Here is a 21,439-nt window from a genome sequence, read left to right as displayed (position 1 = left end):
TTTTTGATGTGTGTAGTACAAGCCTTAAATAATAAAATATTGTCAGCTGATGGCATTTGATTGAGTACATCATGTAACTTTCTCAGAAATTTTCACTAATGGCTTTACATGGCTGGTTTGAATCATACTTTACAAACAGAATGCACAAGTTGTGCTGAATAATTCAAACAAATTTTAGTTAGTGGGGAGAAATCACAAGGGGAGTTCCACAGGCTTCAATTTAGTGTTCACTTCTATTCCTTATATATGGAATGACCTTCCAATTAGTGTAGACAATACTTGTGTCATGATAAATGCTATTAGAAAGGAAGCAACAGAAGAGATCGTAAATGATATTTTCCAAAGAATTATAAAGTGGTTCTCAGAAAATCAACTAAAAAAAGACCATGTTCAGTTCTGAACAAGAAACAGAGTCATACTAACAATTGATGTAGCACATCAGCAGGAGCGAGTAAACAGGGCAGAATGCTCCAAATTTTTTAGTGTACTTACTGGTGTGAACTTGAACTGGAAGACGCATTACTGAGCTTCTCAAGCAGTTAAGTTCAGCTACTTTTGCTCTCCATATAACTGCCAGTCTTGGAAACAAACAAATCAACCTCCTGACTTATTTTGCATATTTTCACTCAACAATGTCTTATGTAATAATTTTCTGGGGTAATTCACCACTTAGAAAGGAAGTAGTGATTTCACAAAAGCAAGAAATAAGAATAATACCTCTTGCAGCTAGACCTTTTAACTGCACCATCACAATATGTACATTCAACAAAGAAATACATCATAAATAATCTATCACAATTTAAGAAGAACAGTGAGGTCCAGACCTACAACACTAGAAAGAAAAATAACCTTTTTCCCAAGTATTAAAGCTGTCAGAGGCTCAGAATAAGAGTTCAATATGCAACATCAAAAATCTGTGATTATTTGCACAATAACATAAAATGTCTGAGAGGTACCAAAGCGCATTTTAAATCTAACCTTAAAACAATTCACCTAGACAGCTCTATCTAATCCATAGACGACTTTCTTTTTAAAAACTGGTAGCATATATATAAAGTGTAGTTGCCTGAGTACAGGTAAATAAATAAATAAGGTGTTCATTAATGTTGATAAAAGAATTATTCAAATGATCTATGAACATGAAACTAACTAATTAAGTAGTTAAATCAAACAATGGATTATTCAGGAGGGAATAATGACAGTATTGCTACTCATGATATAGAGGAGATGTTGAGTTGCAGACAGGCATACCAAAAAGTCAGCTATACGTGTGAGCTTTTGGCAAACACCCCTTTTTCTTAAGTAGACAACACATAAACATTCATGCAACCACAACTCACACACACATGACCACTGTCTCCAGCCACACAGGCTAGAATGTGAGCAACCGTGCATGATGGGAGAAGCAATCTAGGTGATGGGAGTAAGGAAGTGGTTGGAATGGGGAGGGGGAAGGATAATAGGGTAGGTGTGGGGGATGGTAAAGTGCTGCTTGTGGGAGCATGCTGGAACATGATGGGTACATGGTAGGGCAGTTAGGTGCAGGGGGGAGGGGGGGGGGGGGTAGATAAGAAGAGAAGTAGAGGAGGGGAAAAAAGAGAGAAGTAGAGGGGGTTCGGGGGGGAGAGAGAGAGACTAGTTGGTGCGCTGGTGGAACAGAAGGCTATAAAGTGCTAGAGTGGAAGCAGGGAAGGGAATAGGTGGTTGAAGGACAGGTACTAATGATGGCTGATTTTGAAGGGTTACTGGAATGTAGGGCATATTGCTGGGAGAATTCCCACCAGTACAGTTCAGAAAAGCTGATGTTGGTAGGTAGGATCCAGGTGGTGTAGGCTGTGAAGTACTCACTGAAGTGCAGAACTTTTTGGTGGCCAGCATTTCAGCAACTGGATGGTCCAGCTGTCTCTTGGCCTCAGTTTGTCGGTGGCCATTCCTGAGGAGAGACAGCTTGTTTGCTGTCAAGCACACACAGCACAGTGGTTGCAGCTTAGCTTGTAGATCACATGAATAATTTCACTGATAGCCCTGTTTTTGATGGGCAAGGTGAAGCTCGTGACTGGACTGGAGTGGGTGCTGGTGGTGGGAAGATTTATGGGGCAGGTCTTGCATCTAAGACTATTATGGGGATATGAGCCATGAGGCATGGGGCTGGAAGCAGGGATGGAGTAGGGACAGACAGAAATATTGCATAGGTTCAGCAGGTGACAGAGTACCACTGTGGGAGTGGTATTAGGGATATTTGGTAGGATACTCCTCATTTCAGGGCATGACAAGAGATGATCAGAAGCCTGACGGAGAATGTGGTTCAGTTGCTCCAGTCCTGCATGGTACTTGGTCATGAAGAGACTGCTCCATTGTGGCCAGACAGTGAGACACTGGGAGGTGGTGGGTGGTTGCAGAGATACGGCGCATGAGATCTTTTTCTGTAGAAGGTTGTGGGGGTAATTTAGTTCTGTGAAGGCCACAGTGAGAACTTTGTTATACACTCCTGGAAATGGAAAAAAGAACACATTGACACCGGTGTGTCAGACCCACCATACTTGCTCCGGACACTGCGAGGGGGCTGTACAAGCAATGATCACACGCACGGCACAGCGGACACACCAGGAACCGCGGTGTTGGCCGTCGAATGGCGCTAGCTGCGCAGCATTTGTGCACCGCCGCCGTCAATGTCAGCCAGTTTGCCGTGGCATACGGAGCTCCATCGCAGTCTTTAACACTGGTAGCATGCCGCGACAGCGTGGACGTGAACCGTATGTGCAGTTGACGGACTTTGAGTGAGGGCGTATAGTGGGCATGCGGGAGGCCGGGTGGACGTACCGCCGAATTGCTCAACACGTGGGGCGTGAGGTCTCCACAGTACATCGATGTTGTCGCCAGTGGTCGGTGGAAGGTGCGCGTGCCCGTCGACCTGGGACCGGACCGCAGCGACGCACGGATGCACGCCAAGACCGTAGGATCCTACGCAGTGCCGTAGGGGACCGCACCACCACTTCCCAGCAAATTAGGGACACTGTTGCTCCTGGGGTATCGGCGAGGACCATTCGCAACCATCTCCATGAAGCTGGGCTACGGTCCCGCACACCGTTAGGCCGTCTTCCGCTCATGCCCCAACATCGTGCAGCCCGCCTCCAGTGGTGTCACGACAGGCGTGAATGGAGGGACGAATGGAGACGTGTCGTCTTCAGCGATGAGAGTCGCTTCTGCCTTGGTGCCAATAATGGTCGTATGCGTGTTTGGTGCCGTGCAGGTGAGCGCCACAATCAGGACTGCATACGACCGAGGCACACAGGGCCAACACCCGGCATCATGGTGTGGGGAGCGATCTCCTACACTGGCCGTACACCACTGGTGATCGTCGAGGGGACACTGAATAGTGCACGGTACATCCAAACCGTCATCGAACCCATCGTTCTACCATTCCTAGACCGGCAAGGGAACTTGCTGTTCCAACAGGACAATGCACGTCTGCATGTATCCCGTGCCACCCAACGTGCTCTAGAAGGTGTAAGTCAACTACCCTGGCCAGCAAGATCTCCGGATCTGTCCCCCATTGAGCATGTTTGGGACTGGATGAAGCGTCGTCTCACGCGGTCTGCACGTCCAGCACGAACGCTGGTCCAACTGAGGCGCCAGGTGGAAATGGCATGGCAAGCCGTTCCACAGGACTACATCCAGCATCTCTACGATCGTCTCCATGGGAGAATAGCAGCCTGCATTGCTGCGAAAGGTGGATATACACTGTACTAGTGCCGACATTGTGCATGCTCTGTTGCCTGTGTCTATGTGCCTGTGGTTCTGTCAGTGTGATCATGTGATGTATCTGACCCCAGGAATGTGTCAATAAAGTTTCCCCTTCCTGGGACAATGAATTCACGGTGTTCTTATTTCAATTTCCAGGAGTGTATTTGGACAGGGACCGCTCGTTACCACACATGTGATGGTCACACATGGTTGGACTGTATGGAAGGGACTTCTTGGTATGGAATGGGTGATCCACCCACACTGTTTGCAAATCAACCCCTGTTAACATTTCAAAAATTCCTAACGTCAAGACTTGCCTCATCGTCATTCCCCAAATCACTCAACATGGAAGCTAACCTTACATCCACAGAAAGAACTTTTAATCCTGATCCTACCTTCCATATGCTTATTAAAGTTCATAAACCCAACCACCCAGGATGCCCCATTGTGGCCAGTTACTGTGCCCCCACCGAGAGACTCTCTGCTCTCACAGGCCAACATTGTCAACCTATCACCGGTAACCTACTGTGCTATATAAAAGACGCCAACTATTTCCTCCACTGACTCTCTACAGTTCCTGCTCTTGATCATATGGCACCTTGCTCATCACAGTTGATGTCCCCTCCCTTTACACTAAGATCCCCAATGTATATGGCCTTGCTGCTATGCAACACTACCTTTCCCAAAGCCTGATTGATTACAAACCTATAACCTCCTTCTAGGTCACCATGAGCAACTATATCCTCACCCACAATTACTTCACCTCTGAAGGCACCACCTACATACAAATCTATGGTACAGCAATGGGCACCCAAATGGCACCATCCTATACCAACCTATTCAGGGACCATCTACAAGAATCCTTCCTAACAATCCAGTATACCAAACCCCCCACCTGTTTCAGATTCGCTGATGGCATGTTTGTGATCTGGATTGCGGGTGAGGACACTCTAACCACATTCCTCCAGAACCGCATCTCCCTCTCCCCCATTTGCCTTCACCTGGTCCTCCTCAACCCAACAAGCTGACTTCTTGTTGTTGACTTCCACCTCAAAAGAGTGCAACATCAGTACCTCCATCCATATAAAACCTATCAACTATCAGCAATACCTCCCACTTGACAGACAACATCCATTCCATACCAAGCAGTCCCTTCCATACAGCTTAGCCACCCTTGGTTGTCACATCTGCTGTGTTGAGGAGTCCCTCCCCAAATATAACAAAGGTCTCACTGAGGCCTTCACAGATTGAGATTGCCTCCCAATCTTTGTACAGAAACACATCTCCCATGCCTTATCTCACCAGTCACACACCACCACCCAGTGTCCAGACTTCCAGCCATAAAGATCATTCTCCTCATGACTCAGTGCCACACGGGACTGGAACAAATGAACCACATTCTGTGCCATGGTTTCAACTACCTCACATCATGCACTGAAATGAGGTATATCCTACCCAGCCCCCCCCCCCCCCCCTCCCAATGGTATTCTGCTACACACTGAACTTACGAAATGTCCTCACCCACTCCTGCTCCCAGCATCTTGCCTCATGGCTCATATCCCTGTAACAGACCTAGATGCAAGATCTGTGCCTACAACATCCCACCACCACCCACTTCCGTCCAGTCACAAGCATCACCTATCTCACCAAAAGCAGGGCTACCTGTGAAAGTAGTCATGCGATCTACATGCTAAGCTGCTACTATTGAGCTGCACTCTATGCAGCCATGACAACCATCAAGCTCTATGCCTACATGAATGGCCACTGAAACTGTGACCAAAACCCAGATGGACTACCCAGTTGCTGAGCCTGCTGGCCAACACAATGCTCATAACTTCAATGACGGCTTCACAGCCTGCACAATCTGGATCCTTTCTACCAACAACAGCTTTTCTGAATTGCACATGTGGGAACTCTCTCTGCAATATATCCTATTTCACCATAACCCCTCTTGCCTCAAACTTTGCTAGTCCCTGTTCTTCAACCTCTTGTTCCAGTTCCTGCTCCCACTCCAGCATTATCAATGCACCAACTAGTCTCTTAGTTTCTTTTTCTCTCCATCAATCCCCTCCTTCCCCTACTTCTCTCATTTTTCCTCTCCTCCACTCCTCTTATTATCTGCTCCCCCCCCCCCCCCAAAAAAAAAAAATCCCTGTCTATCATCCTGACTACATTGTTTCCCTCCTACCCTGCGTGCTCACACAAACAGCTCTTTACCATTCCCAACCCCTATCCTGCTATCCCTCCCCCTACTCCACCCAGATTGCTTGTTCCATTGTGTGCAGCTGCTAACAGTCTTGCCTCTGTGACCGGAGAAAGGGTGGTCATGTGTGCATGAGTTGTGGTTGCGTGAATATGTGTGTGTCGTCTACTTTAGAAGAAGGCCTTTTGATCAAAAACTCACAAGTTTAGCAGTCTTTTTAGTGTGCTTGTCTGCAACTCAATTTCTCCGCTGTGTGGTGAGCAGCAGTCTGCCATTTTTATAATGTTGTAACTAACTAACAAACAAACCATACACGGCCGGGGTGTTTGTTTTCACAAAGTGTGTTAACAGTACATGGAATATAGATATTAATTACTAATAGTACTGATGTAAGAAATGCATATGGACATAATATATGTAAATCTCTGCACATTGTTTTATAGTGCTATAGGAAAACTGATTCTTGGTCATCCTGTATGGCAGCTGTAGCATTCCTCCGGGAAAGGTAACATTCTCTTTACATTTCAGTTTATGGACAGACATTATCTTCCTAGCATTTCCTGTTCAGTTCTCTTATGCGAACAGGCAAAATAGTTTCACTGAGCTCACATTTATGCAGTGGAATTATTTTCAGTTTATTAAATGAGTACTTATTTGCAGTTGTTAAGTGAACATTTATGAAAAATTATGTTTCTGTATAGAATGGCTAAGAAGTGTATAACTTAACAACCGTGATGTCATCAGTGATCCTTGTAGTGTTGGTGATAAAGGGACTGGATTAGTAAATGTCACCATGCTTTTGTCTATAGTTGACAGGGTCTTGTTAACCTGTTTTATTGTGTTGTAGTCACTTGGTGGTGAGTTAATGACTGACCAGAGGGTTCCTGCACTCCCATCATCATTAGCTGTATTACTGGTAGACTGCATAAATGTCTTCCATTCAGGTATTGATGGCACTTGTAGTGTGAGCTGCACTGAATGGAGACACTTACCACACATCCACAGTATATATTCCAAGATGGGTGCCAATATGTCTGATGGGGTGGGACTGATAACGTTCAAATCTAGGACAGTAATCTGCTTTAATTCTTTGATTGACTCATGCTGAAATGTCTGAAGTTCCAGAACACCCATGTCATCTATTTCTGTTGCAGAGGGAGGCAATTTAAGCTTCTGGAAGAGCTGAATCGGAGGTGATGCAATTCATACCCCTCATTCTGTGAAAAGTAATCCAGACCTTGATAGTGGAGGCAATGAAATCGACATGGTTGATTATCTTCTGACAGCATGTTACATTTGGGATAGGCTCTTCAATATGGCAGATAACTGACAGTTACAGCTGTTGAACTTTTCCACGTAATAGTTCACTTAATGCAAATAAGTACTCATTTAATAAATTGAAACACTCATGTTTGAGAACTGGGCATGAAATTCTGAGTAGGTATAGTCTGCAAAATTAAAAGTGAGCAGTGCTCATGGTGGTGAAGATGCCTTCCCCAGGAGAATGTTACAGCTGTTGTACAGGATGATTAAGAACCAGTTTTCCATCTAGAAATGTGGAACAGTGTGCAGAGTTTTATGTAGACTGTGTCCACATGTATTCCTTGCATTAGCATTATTAGTAACTCATATCTGTATTCCATGTCATGTTGATGCAATCTGTGGAAAATAAACACACGCAGGCATGTCTGCACACAATTTATTCATAAGGTGTCACTGCATAGAGTTGGTATAACTTTGTGGAACACACTGTAGTTGCTTCTCATGATGTGGTGTGGTAGATAGAGTGAGGTATTATCTGCTTGCTCTTCAGTCTGCAGACCTACAATGGAGGGGAATGTATGACCACAACCTGGTGACTTGCCTTCCCTTGTGCTACTATCCTACATTCCTGCCCCCTCCATGCTGTTACATCACCAGAACACAATTTATCCCTTAATGTGGCTTCACCACACTTGGATATGGTACACACATTTCATATTTGTTCTTAACCTACTTCACTTAATATTAAAAAAGTAAACTTATTCCATTAAACACTATTTCTAATAATCAGTGATTTTTCCATCTACTGTAATGTGGAAACTATTAGACCTGAGGAAAAACAAGAAAAAAAAACATAAATAGGACCTATTTTGTAGGAAATTTGATAATAGTTTAATTTTGCGTGGGGAAACATTTTTGCTAGAAGGTGCCATTTCTTAGTTACTCAAGAATAACATAAAAAGTGAGATATAACCCCCCCCCCCACCCCTTTATGTTGTTCTTTATACTCCCTCCTACCAGCATACAAAAGTTTGTCACTACATGATTTTTTTCCTCTACTTGACCTTTTTCGGTCTTCACGAATTGGACTAGTAAGGAAAGAAAGGACCACTTAAGGCTGGAAAAAGGAACCATAGAACTAATTCCTCAGAAGGGTTGCACAAAACAATGTCAGAATTATAGGGGAGTTAGTTTGATGTGTCATGGAGTTTGTTTGATGTGTCATGCTGTCAAGGTATTTAAGAAGGTTCTCAGAAAGAGAGCATGGAAGTTAGTAGGAAGAGGACTGAGAGAGGAAGAATATGGGTTGAGACCAGGAAGGTCAATAGGGGATCTAATTTTTTATTGCAAGGCAGCTCCAAGAGGAACATCACGAAGATGGTAAAGATTCAGTAATAGTGTTCCTGGACACTTTGAAGGTGTATGATACTGTGAAAAGAAGTGCAGTCTGGGAAACACTTCAGAAAGGAATAATTGGATGTCTGACTAAGAGAAAAATAATGAGAGTTGTGTAAAAGTAGGAGAAGAGAAGACCGACAGATTTGAACAGATGAATGGGATGAAGCACGGGAGTCCACTATTCTTTCCACTTTTCATCTCTGCCACGGACGAGATAATGACATGAGTGGCAGTGTGAATAGTACGTGAAAATATGAAAGCAATGGTATTTGCAGATAATTTAAAAGTGTGAGGAAATGGAGAAGGAGAGGCACAAAAGGGTTAAGTGGAGGGTTGAAGTAGAGGTGGGTGGGGATATGCAGAGGGGGATGAAGAGGTAGAGGAAAAAGGAAAAAAGCAGAGAAGAGGGAAGGGCTACGTATATGTGTTGGCAGGATAGAAGGCATGTGTAGTACTGGAGTGGGAGCGGGGAAAGGAATAGGCGGTGGAGGAAACAGCTAGCAGAGGTTGAGGTCTTGGGGCAGTTTATGGGAGCAAAGAATATGTTATAGAAAAGAGTTCACACCTGTGAAATTCAGAAAATCTGGTGTTGGTGGGAAGAATCCAGACAGCACAGACCGTGAAGCAGCCATTAAAGTGAAGCATACCACGTTGGGTGGCATGTTCAGTAACTGGGTGGTTCAAATATCTCTTGGTCACAGTTTGGCAATGGCCATTCATGCAGACTGACAGCTTGTTAGTCTTTATGACCATGAAGATAGCTACATAATGGTTGCAGCTAAGTTAGTAGATCACATGGCTGCTTTCACAGGAGGTTCTGCTTCAGAAGTGGTGGCAGGTGAGGAATTGGGGGGGTGGGGGTTACAAGGAGGATGTTCGGGACAGGAGTTGCATCAAGGGCTATTGCAAGGATATGAGTCATGAGGCAAGGGGCTGGGAGCAAGGGCAGAGTAGAAATGAACAAGGATTTTGCTTAGGATGGGTGGGTGTCAGAATACCACTGTAGTAGGGGATGGGGAGTTTATGAGAGATAATCCAAACGTTAGTGGAGAATGTGATTCATTGCTCCAGCCCTTGGTAATATTGAGTCATGAGAGGAATGCTCTTTTGCGGCTGGATGGAATGGACATCTTGGAATGGGTGGCAACTGTTGAAGAGGAAGTATGTTGGTGGTTGGTAGGTTTGAAGTGGACAGTGGTACTGATGTAGCCATCTTTGTGATTGAGAAAGCATTGAGGAAGGAGGCTTGCTTAGCTGATGAGGACCAGATGAAGCATATGAGGGAGAAGGTGTTGAGGTTCTGAGCGACTGGGATAGGCTTTCCCCTTCTTTACTTCTCTCCTTCACCTTCCCCCCCCCCCCCCCCCCCCCCCCCCAAGCACAACTCTCAAATGCTGCACATAGCAGATCTATCCTGTCCCCACAGGCAGCACTAACATCTTCCCCCACCCCTACCCTGAATCCATCCCCCACTCAACCCATACTTCATTCTCACCACCACTACACACCCCAGCTGGACTGCTGTTGCATCAGACACTGCCATACTTAGGCTTTAGTGCCTGGGTAAAGTGAGCATTTGTTTGTGTGTTGTTCTTGTGCAATGTGTATGCTATCTAAAGGATGAGGCAGAAAGAATGGACATTTTTAGAACAGCTAGTATTCAGGCTCAGGCGGTCAGAGTGAGGAGAGTGATGTGGTAATGTGATTGTTAGCGCCTGCAATTCTGTTTAGTCAAGGTCATGGAGCTGTGGACCGTGCAATATCGTCTGTTTAGCTACAATAGTTTTGTGCACAATAGTGACTCTATTGTTGCTGTACAGTGTGAGTTTTGTTGCCATTTCAATCTCGCTAGACACGATTTTACATTGGGTAGAATCATTTTGAACATGAGCAACAGTTATGAACAAAAAACTACCAGGAGCTCCTCGCTCAGTTCGGACACATGAAAATGTGGAAAGAGTTCAGCAAGCCATACTCCATAGTCCTGGTTGATCTGCTAGAAGACACTCGGCTGAGCTGCATCTCAGTAATCGCTCGGTAAGTTGTATTTTTGCATACTAACCTAAAATTTCATCCTTACAAAATGGCCATTGTGCAAAAATTAAACCCAAGAGATTATGAACAGTGACTAAATTTTGCCCGAGAAATGGAGGCCTTATTTGAGCAAAATGACAACATTATTTTAAGTATGAGTGATGAAGCTCATTTCCATTTGAAAGGAATGGGAAGTCAGAAGAACTGTCATTACTGGGCCAGTGAAAACCCAAAACTACTTCATGAGAAAGCATTACATAATCCTAGGGTGACAGTTTGGTGTGCTGTGACACGTACAGATGTTATTGGTCCATACTTTTTCCAAGACGAGAACGGGAACACTGTAACCTTAACCTCTGAACAATATAGAGAGATGATCACTGAATTCTTCCTACCTGAATTAAGAAGAAAATGTATTCCTATCCAGCAAGTGTGGTTTCAGCAGGATGGAGCTACAGCTCACACGGCAAGATTGACTATGGAAGCAATTAAGACTGTTTTTCGTGGTAGAGTTATTTCCCGGTTCGGGGACATTCATTGGCCTCCTTGTTCCCCTTACCTATCCATGTGTGACTACTATTTGTGGGGTTACCTCAAATCACGTGTGTACATTCATAAACCATGTACACTTGAAGAATTGAAGGAAGCTGTTCATGTGGAAATCGTACAAATAGACAGAGGCATGTTGCAGAGAGTTGAAGCCAACTTCTGAGAGCGCCTTGAGATGTGCATCACTGGAAACAGCTGTCACCTGAGAGATGTTGTTTTCAAGCATTAATTTTGTTAAATGGCAACATTATTTGAGTGTTATTCTGTAATTAAAATTTTTTTGAAACACTCCTAACGATGTATTGTTCATTTGAAAACCGTTCATCCTTTGTGCCTCACCATGTATTTCTGAGGAAGAAGTTTATCCGCAAGCTGAAATATTTCTAGTATTCTTTATAATTGTGCTTGTCTGCAACACAATGTGTTCTCTGTGTGGTGAGTACTAATCCATCCTTTTCATATTGTTGTTATTCCATTCTGTCCTTTCCATTATCATAATTTCTTAGCTCCAGACCACTGAAGACCAGTGTGTTCATGGTTAAAAAGCATTCTGAGGTTGAATTAAGCTTATAATATAAATATAATGGAACAATGTTAAAGTCAAACAAAGGTAAGATGATACTATTCTTGGTGAAATGAATGTCTGCTTTATTCATGTACGGAGCTTTCAACTTTCGTAAAGTCATGTTAATGTTACTTCTCAATTTTCATGTTTCTGATTTTTCAGGTGCAAGGGAAAAATTAAATGTAGTTCATTTAGAAGATAAGTTTTGTATTATGGCCAATCATATCACAATGAGTTATTTACAATATTATTTTCTCTTTTCTTTTCTCTTATATAGCACAGCTCTTTTAAATATTACAAACTCACCCCACAATTTCAACAGTGTAACCATTTCTAGAACAAATGGAATATTTATGGACCAGTCATAAGCTCCCAATCCCAGTTAGAAAGGGTAAATTTTACTGTATTTAGCACTATTTGATAACAATGTGCTAAATAGATTGATATACATGTAACACATTTTGTTTTATTAAAATGTATGTAGTCCCATGAGTAATGTACAATTTTTGTGTCAACCATCTGCTAAAACTGTCTGTGAGTACTTAAAAGAAATGCAATGAACTGCAGCATAAAATTAACAAAACTGATTAGTGATAAACTCCAAAACTGAAATTTTATTTTCTCTATCCACTAGATGACAATGCTGTTGAGTTTTTGTAGCTGTCATAGTAATCTGAGTGCATACATTGAAGTGTTTCATGTATATCAAACATTTCAGCAAAATAGAAAGCCTGTCAGTTGTTCAAGCAGTACACTTAAAGTGGAGTCTGAAAAGCTCCTTCTTTCTGAGGCACTTCAATATGTTAGCAATTTAAATCAAATTATTAATAAATATGCTTTTTCTTGAAAAATAAATAACTAGACAAGTAATGAATACTTAGAATGGGGTGTATAACTTTGCTGTTATATTTCTTCTCTTTTCTAGTTGCAGGACTATGAAGTTTTTTGTTACACACATACATTTTTAAAATGTTTGTGTAAGAATAGTGCACTAGTGCCAATGGTTTAAACTATTTAAGACTAAAAAAAGTAATAACTGAACTGTCATGTCCATTATCAATAGTTATGATTCTGACAAACAACTTAATGTTAAATGACATCTCATTTGTGAGCAGGAACCACAGACATATTCCTTTTTATTATCTCCATAAGACATAAGTTACTCTGTTTCCAGCAAAATGTGAGGAATTTAAAAATAATAGGCAATTTTACTGTTCAGTGATAAACAGAGAAACAGAAATTTCTAAATAAGGAAGAAACAGGCTCTTACAAATAATCAACAACTTTTAAATAAAAATGTATGATTTTATGAATAGAATGTATGATTTGTCATTCAATTAAAAACAAACAGATTATCAAATTCTAGAAACCCTTATCTACTGTGAATATTTTTAAATTCCTAATTACACACCCACTGCATGTACAGTAGTTATCCATTAAACTGGTGGTGTGTGATAATTGAATGTGCATGCAGCACTCAATTTTAATTAATGGTGAGTGAGGCACATAAGCAACTTTGTGACTGTGAGTCCTGCTTACATAATTTTAAAATTTCCGGGAGAAAAATGATAGCTTTCCCAACTCATAATCTGAACCAACCACATGTAAAACAGTTTTAGCACAATTCTCTAACTGAATCAGAAATTGATATTGCAGGTAAAACAGGAGGGGGGAAACTGAATTAAAAGTTAATCAGTTTCAATGATCATGCCTTACATACTGACAGACTAACTAAAGAGCTAAATGCAGGAATAAGAAATCTTACTTGCATGTCCATTCTCTACTAATCACATTTCTTATTTTGATTCATAGAGAAAGACGTGGTGGTAAGATTTAGGAATCATGTCAAACAGAGTTTTATGGTTGCATACAAAAAGAACTGCAACAGTAACAATTGTATTAACTCTTACTAAAATGACACATTGCACAAAAATATATAAAAGAAATATTTCAACTTGAATCAACGCACATGAGTAATAAAAATTGAGGTGATGAATTGATCACCAAATTCAACAAGACACACAGGTGAAATAGCTTACACTCATTTACAGTGATAAGATATTTAAACTTAGCTTCCATTTTCTCAAAGTTACATTGAAAGAACACACACTTTAGCACAAAAATATCACTTTGGATTTATAAAGCATTTTGCTACAGCCTCAACAAGTTCAAGTCAATTCACAAGGTCACTAATATTTTGTAGAGGACCACAGGCCCAAAAGAACCACACTCTTGTGTAAAATATTCACACCAGTGTAGAATATATTTTGTAAAATACACACCAGTAACAGTGAGTCCTGTAATAGCAAATCAGACCTAGTTTATTCCAAAAATACAGATAAAAATGTCTTCATAGATGATTGTAGGTAAAGACTTAATGCTCACATACATGAATTCCAAATAAACATTTTAGTAGTTAAGAAGTCACACACAAGATTGCTATGAGAAATATGTTAAATTGCTTTAAATCATACTGCAGAAGATCTGAACATTAGCATTATAGTTAAATTGGTACTAAAAACTGAAACTCTGCAATAAATTTTTATCACAGTCAACTGAATAAAATATGGATCATATAAATTCACCAGTATGTAAAACTGTACTATATTACAGTTCACTGCGGTAGATTTCTTTTTGGTCAACAAGTAATTTACAACAATCTTCTCCACTTTCTTAAGGAATTCTGTTCTTCTGGAAGACTTCCACAGCAATTTATGCTTTAATTCTCAATACTGAGATACAAGTTAACCAGAAGTTACACCAGAATACAAATCACTTTATAAGAACTGGATTTAAAAAAAAAAATGATTAATTTTACATAAGGTTTCAATTAGCATTAAAACATAGATTAAAAAATGCAGTGGAATACATCTTACTAATATGTCACTCTTCATTCCTCATACCCTACTCCAACCCCCAGAATATGAACAGTAAAAACTTCAAGTCTGAATAATAAACATGTCTGTCAACTGTTGCTACTGTTCACCCAGAGGAATGACTGAAATGTGAAGCAAAAACTTCCACTTTATTTATTTTCAAAAAGCCATGTAAACTGTTTCATTCATTTTGCTTTATTCTGTTAATAATGAGAAAAGGAAATTAGCACCACTGAAAAATATTGTCAACTATTCAGACTCACACTAACTCATAAAATGGGAATTTGCCACTGTAGCTTCTATAGTTAGTTGAGAAAGTGAATTTACAAGTTTCTTAACATATATGAAGCAATTTAAATAAAATTGATGATGATCCATTTTCATGCATGTCACCATGCCTAAAGTTATAATATTTGATTGATGGGATCATATATATCCATGAGAATGCTTTACAAACAGCTACCCAATGTGAAGGAGAACTGTGTACCATTGCCCACAGATGTTTTCATTTCTTATCATGAACAGCTCTCAATTTCATTGTTTGTTTGAGGTAATACGACATTCTAGATTTATTAAGGAGGACTATGGCAGGAATAAAACATCTCATCAAATGCAGAAAAAAATCCTGTCTGGCTTTAATGTTTTATAATGATTACCAAAAGTTAAGTGTGAGATTTGGTTACCCATTTACAGAAAAAGGGCATTTTGTTACAACCAAGTACACTACATTGTCCCAAGCACAGTATCCTTCATTAGAAGATAAAATCAAATGACCAAAACACCCCTACTTTAAGCAGCAGGTAACCTGTAGGAAATGCAGATCTCTGCTGGTGCTAAGTCTCTTAGCAGAAAATGAATTTTAGTTTTATTGTTAATTACAATTTCCCTCAAAATTCCACCAATAAAAGAGTCCTGAGATGCTTGAATGTGTAAAAATATTTCAGAATATTAATTCAGTGCACAATAATGAGACTACCTGCCTATTATTTACATAGACAAGTAACAACAATTTAGATGAACTTGCAGTATTTGCAGTTTTTAGTAATGATTTATAAAGGTGACATTCTTGACATTAGGCCTTCAGTTAAAATGCATAACAGTACACCCAACTGTCATCAATAACAGAAAATAATACAGTGTGCACCTAATACACAAGCACAGAACTTCAGCAGCTGATTATTACAAATTTCAGAGATTAAAACAAGTCCAGAGCTGCAACCTTACACTAGCGGGAATATTTACATATGATAACAAATTACTCTGTAACATACAACCCTGTGTGTGAGCATTTGAGCGTTGTACTTGTATAAAAACATACATCTGCGAACACACTCACTCAACCTCACACACACACACACAATAATTTCATTCTTATATAATTTCACAAGCATTTTTACATATTAATTGTTAACAAAAGTAGAGTATTTCATAATTATTAACATGTTTAGAGCCAAACAATGAGGTTAATGGCTTAACAGCAGATATATAAAAATTTTATGGCAAATACTTTACTGTAACCTTTTCTACTAAAATATGTATTTAAAAAAGCATGCACTTCAAAAAAATGAAGTTGCAGCTGTGACATGTTGCTGACAGTCATTTCCCACAGTACTTGGAAATAGAAACCCAACCAAATTTTTTTTGTCAATAATGTACAACTCAGAAGGAAATCGCCACCTCGGTATGAAAGCCGTTGTGGTTTGAACCAAAGCCGAATGTCAACACTGCTTACGTGACTGAACAAATGATACGGAATACTCTTTCAAAAGTATGGGTAAATGGAATACAGCTTGGGAAATAATTACAATAAAAAACTAGTTTATGACAAACATTCTGTTTATCTGTTTTACATGTATTTCCTTTCTGCAATGCAAAACTATAGCAACACGACCAATAAGCATTAGTTAACCTTCAATCATAGAGTAACATCCATCTGAACAATTTAAATTGGTTATAAGAGAGAAGAATGGAAATAGTGTAATATTGAAACAAAACCCCTTTGATAAGTTATTTCCAGAAAATTTCCAAATGCAGTTTTTCCCTGTCTTTAAATCACACAGCCAGTAATAAACTCCTGTTTACAGCCAGTTCTCGAGAGTTTGATCATTAACTGTTGCTATCTAATTCTTGTGCTGTATTTCACTTTCATTCCAAATAATTCTCCTGTTAAATTAGCAGCGTTTTTTAGTTAATATAAAAATTCTGTTTAGTTTTAGCAGAAAATCAGTTCTGGAGGAGTTCATATTTTTTAAAATTAAACCATAAATCATACATCGTTCAAGGTGAACAGTAATATTTAGCGTTATCTGATGAATGTTTGTTTAGATTTATTAACTCACTGGACAACTGTATAGGCCAAGTAAGGGCAGAGGGTAAAACAATTTATTGTTATAGTATGTCTCTGGGATTCCTACGTTCATTACAGAAACCGTTGAAATAGATTTTGTTTATTTTTAATGAAAATACAAATATTTTTGATGTTTCTTATCATTATTGTAACTGCTTCTGTTATTAGCTATTATGTTTAAAACTAATATGATAAGGAAATTCCAGGGTATTGAAACAGGAAATGAAAATCAGGAAAGGCAGTCTTCTACCTGCAGATTTCTTATGAATGTCTCAGAGACACAAGTTGTACCAAATCAGAAAATTATATTAGCAGTTTTCTATTCCCCTCTCTCTCCCTCTCAAATACACATCCACCCACACACACACACACACACACACACACACACATACAGAGAGAGAGAAAGAGAGAAGAGAGAGAATGTGGACATAAAACAGTTGTTGCCACAAGTGTGTGTGTGTGTGTGTGTGTGTGTGTGTGTGTGTGCGCACACGTGGGTGCACGCATATGTACGCTCTGGGTGTGGGGGGGGGGGGGGAGCTTATGAGAATGTGTAATTAGTTAGACTAGAAGAAGAATAACAGTGTGAATGCCAGTGCAGTGGTTTGATTTCTTACATGTATTGTTGATTGTTAAACATTTAAAACTTATTTGAAATGATTCTACACACGTTTCTATAGATCAATTAGAATTAACCTCATCAATCACCTTTTAAATATTAAAGTAGGATGATGAAAGGCTTAAAAAGAAAGACTGATCTCAACTGATTATTCGTGTTACATCCACAACAAAAACTTTTCAGAAAAAGAAAATGAATTGTGTGTTTTTTTTTTAAGTTCCATATATTTAAAATATACCAAGAGCAGTGTTGAATTCTTCTAATTTCAATATAATATTCCACCACATAAACATAATTATGGAAGTAAGCATCAAAGGACAGATTAATGTGGGGAAAAATATCTGAGACTAAACTATTCTTTTGCAGCACTTTCATTAGATGCAATAATTTTCAATTTTTCCTCTGAAACCACCAGTATTTCAGTCTAATCTCATAATGAATTTCAAGAAGTAGACTTACAATAATTGTATAATTCGACTACACTTTAGTTCATGATGTGTATAATTATAAAATAAGTTATTGCGAATAGCATTTACTTAATAGAGTAAAGTCAGTTTTAAATTTAATTTCATAGGCTGAAGGAGACACTGACATTTTTAATGGAACTGCTATAATCTGAATACTGTTATGTATCTGAAGAAAAACAACAAAATATTCGGATTAAATGTTGTTAGCAAAACATGAACTAATGACAGTTATGAAATAAATACAAGACATGTGAAGTTCTCATTCCAAGTACATTTAATATCAAAATGAAAGTACAAAATCTCAGTGAAGTATTTGCCATTAATTCCTTTTCTTAACAATAGTTTATAATCCATCTTGCTACAAAATATTTATTTTATTTTAGAGATTTTATTATAACAACACATTTAGTAAAACTTCCTTGTTCAATACTTTTCAAGAAGCGCTATAATTATGAACGGATATTGAGCTGAAAACTGGCTCTTGAAATTGTCAGTATATATTGCTTCAATATGTAGCAGCCCTTTACAATTAGGCCAGGATAATCAGTACTACCTGGCAATGATGGCCCCTACAACTTTATTCCTATTATTTTGCCTGCACATATGGAGCACTGAGATACAGATTCGATGGTGGCCTAAGTCAATTTTTCACAAAATAATGTGATCACATTCATATAAGGAACACATTCGTATGTGACACGTCAATTCCCTACAACGAAAATGGTGGCCAATAAATCATAAATAAATGGGAGTACATGTCTGAAACATACTTTTAGTGAAGATGCAATAGATATTAAACTGTTTCCACAGTAGCTACTTAGACCTCTCTTCAATTTTCACACATATCAACCAACAGCTATATTCTCTGTGACTTATTGACTTAGATCACAACCATATAAGGCATACATAAGGTACATGCTACATTTAATGTAACATGAATTTGAGAAACTCCACCACTTCTTTAAAATTTTATGAAAATTAATTGCTGAAGAAAACCAGAATATCACATATTGACTTAAAAAAATATGTATTTAAGTGTGAAAGCACAGTCTGAAAACAAATGTCTGTGCACCTTAGCTTCAAATTGCTGAGCAAAGTACCTAATATTAAACCACTTATTCAACATCACAAGTGTTCCCTGAATCTGCCACAGCACTCTGTTTTCAGGAAATTCTATTTGTCACCAGTGCAGACAAAAGAGGATGATGTTTTAGATATAGGAGTAGGGTCCATCGGTCAGGGCGCTACACAGCAGCAGTCAGGAGTTGTCATCTTTTCCACGTGCCCCTCTGTTTGGTTTGTACTCCAGCCCTGGATCAAACTGCATCAATACAAACACCTGGGAAAGACAAAAATGTTTAGAATTATTTACATGATATGGACAGTATATATGTATTTTATTTTTATCCTTTTCAAGCTCACCAGGAGAGAAAGATCATCTGATGCGTTTTGGTTAGTAATAACTTCAAGTGCTTTCAAATTATACAGGCAGGTGAACATTCCTTTGGGACTGTAAATAAGTGCTTGAAGTGCCTAAGAGATTATACATACATAAAAAAAAAAGTTTTGCATCACCGCAATTCACAGAACTCCTGAAGACAGATGTTGACTGTGGATATTGTATCACAGACACAGTCCCTTCAACTGTTCAGAGATGTTACAAAACCTGCCCAAAGATGTAAACAACCATGCATGAGCAGCACCTATTAGACAGAGGAGGTCCGACAGCCAATCAAGTTCCAGTCATTCCCCCAGGAAGGAGGTACACAGCTCATTTTGTCTGTAGTTCAACCATGCCTAGACGGTCAATACTATGGTTCGATGATGTCCGCATTGTTACTTTGTGCCAGGGAGGGCTCTCAACAAGGGAAGTGTCCAGATGTCTTGGAGTGAACCAAAGCGATGTTGTTTGGACATGGAAGAGATAACAGAGAGACAGAAACTGTCAATGACATGCCTCACTCAGGCTGCCCAAGGCTACAAATGCAGTGGATGACTGCTACCTATGGATTATGGCTCAGAGGAACTCTGACAGCAATGCCACCATGTTGAATATTGCTTTTCATGCAGCCACAAGATGTCATGTCACGACTCAAACTGTGCGCAACATGCTGCATGATTTGCAACTTCACTCCTGACGTCCATGTTGAGGTCCATCTTTGCAACCACGACACCATGCAGCGTGGTACAGATGAGCACAACAACATGCCAAATGGACCGCTCAGGATTGGAATCATGTTCTCTTCACCAATGAGTGTCACATATGCCTTCAATCAGACAATTGTCAGAGTTGGTCATGATGAATGCCTTAGACACACTGTCCAGTGTGTGCAGCTAGGTGGAGGTTCCCTGCTGTTTTGGGGTGGCATTATGTGGGGCTGACATACGCCGCAGATGGTCATGGAAGGCACCGTAACCACTCTACAATATGTGAATGCCATCCTCCAACCGATAGTGCAACCATATCAGCAGCATATTGGTGAGACATTTGTCTTCATGCATGACAATTCGTGCCCCCATCATGGGAACCTTATGAATGACTCCCTTCAGGATAACGACATCGCTTGACTAGAGTGGCCAGCATTTTCTCCAGACATGAACCCTATTGAACATGCCTGGGATACTTGAAAAGGGCTGTTTATGGATGACGTGACTCACCAACCACTCTGAGGGATCTACACTGAATCGACGTTGAGGAGTGTGACAATCTGGACTAGCAGTGCCTTGATGAACTTGTGGATGTCACAATGAATACAGGCATGCATCAATGCAAGAGGACATGTTACTGGGTATTAGAGGTACCGGTGTGTACAAAAATCTGGGCCACCACCTCTGAAGGTCTTGCTGTATGATAGTACAACATGCAGTGTGGTTTCCATGAGCAATAAAAAGGGCAGAAATGATGTTTATGTTGATCTCTATTCCAATTTTCTGTACAGGTTCCAGAACTCTCAGAATCAAGGTCATGCAAAACTTTTTTTTGATGCATGTATAACCTTCAGATGTCTTGTTGACAGTCTGCAAGGCAGATGTGAGTGGTTGGAGACAGAAGGTGATTTGATGCCACTGCGACAACTGTCTTTTTGTCTCATGCATGTAATGAGCCACCCACATTTCATCTCTAACCACAAAAGAGCTCATAAAATCCTCACCTACCAATTCAAGTCACTCAAGAAATTTGTGGGTGCTATAGACCTGATTTTTCTTGTGCTGCTTTGTCAGCTATTTTGGGACTCATCTCGTGCACATTTTCCAGTATTTCAGCATTTCTGTGGGTGTCTATTATGAAGGATTTCTTGAAAGTTGTGGAAACACTGCAGAAATTTCATCCTGTGTTCACTAACAGTTTCCTCAGCTTTTTACTCCAACTCATC

At 39.9% G+C, this 21,439-nt stretch overlaps 1 protein-coding gene across 1 annotated transcript in view; it reads right to left on the bottom strand.

The window, feature by feature from the left end:
• Positions 1-17,464: 17,464 nt before the first annotated feature.
• The window catches only part of LOC126168267 (calcium-activated potassium channel slowpoke), a 908,898-nt gene continuing 904,923 nt past the window's right edge, over positions 17,465-21,439 (bottom strand). Inside the window, exon 27 of the mRNA XM_049920542.1 lies at positions 17,465-19,404. Within this exon, the coding sequence (XP_049776499.1) occupies positions 19,324-19,404 (81 nt within the window). The 3' untranslated portion in view covers positions 17,465-19,323. The remainder of the gene's footprint in view (positions 19,405-21,439) is intronic.

Source organism: Schistocerca cancellata, chromosome 1 (genome assembly GCF_023864275.1).
Source record: "Schistocerca cancellata isolate TAMUIC-IGC-003103 chromosome 1, iqSchCanc2.1, whole genome shotgun sequence".
In the NCBI taxonomy this organism is placed as follows: Eukaryota; Metazoa; Arthropoda; class Insecta; order Orthoptera; family Acrididae; genus Schistocerca; species Schistocerca cancellata.
The sequence above is the reverse complement of the archived record's forward strand: the minus strand, read 5'-3'. Positions and strand labels throughout refer to the sequence as shown.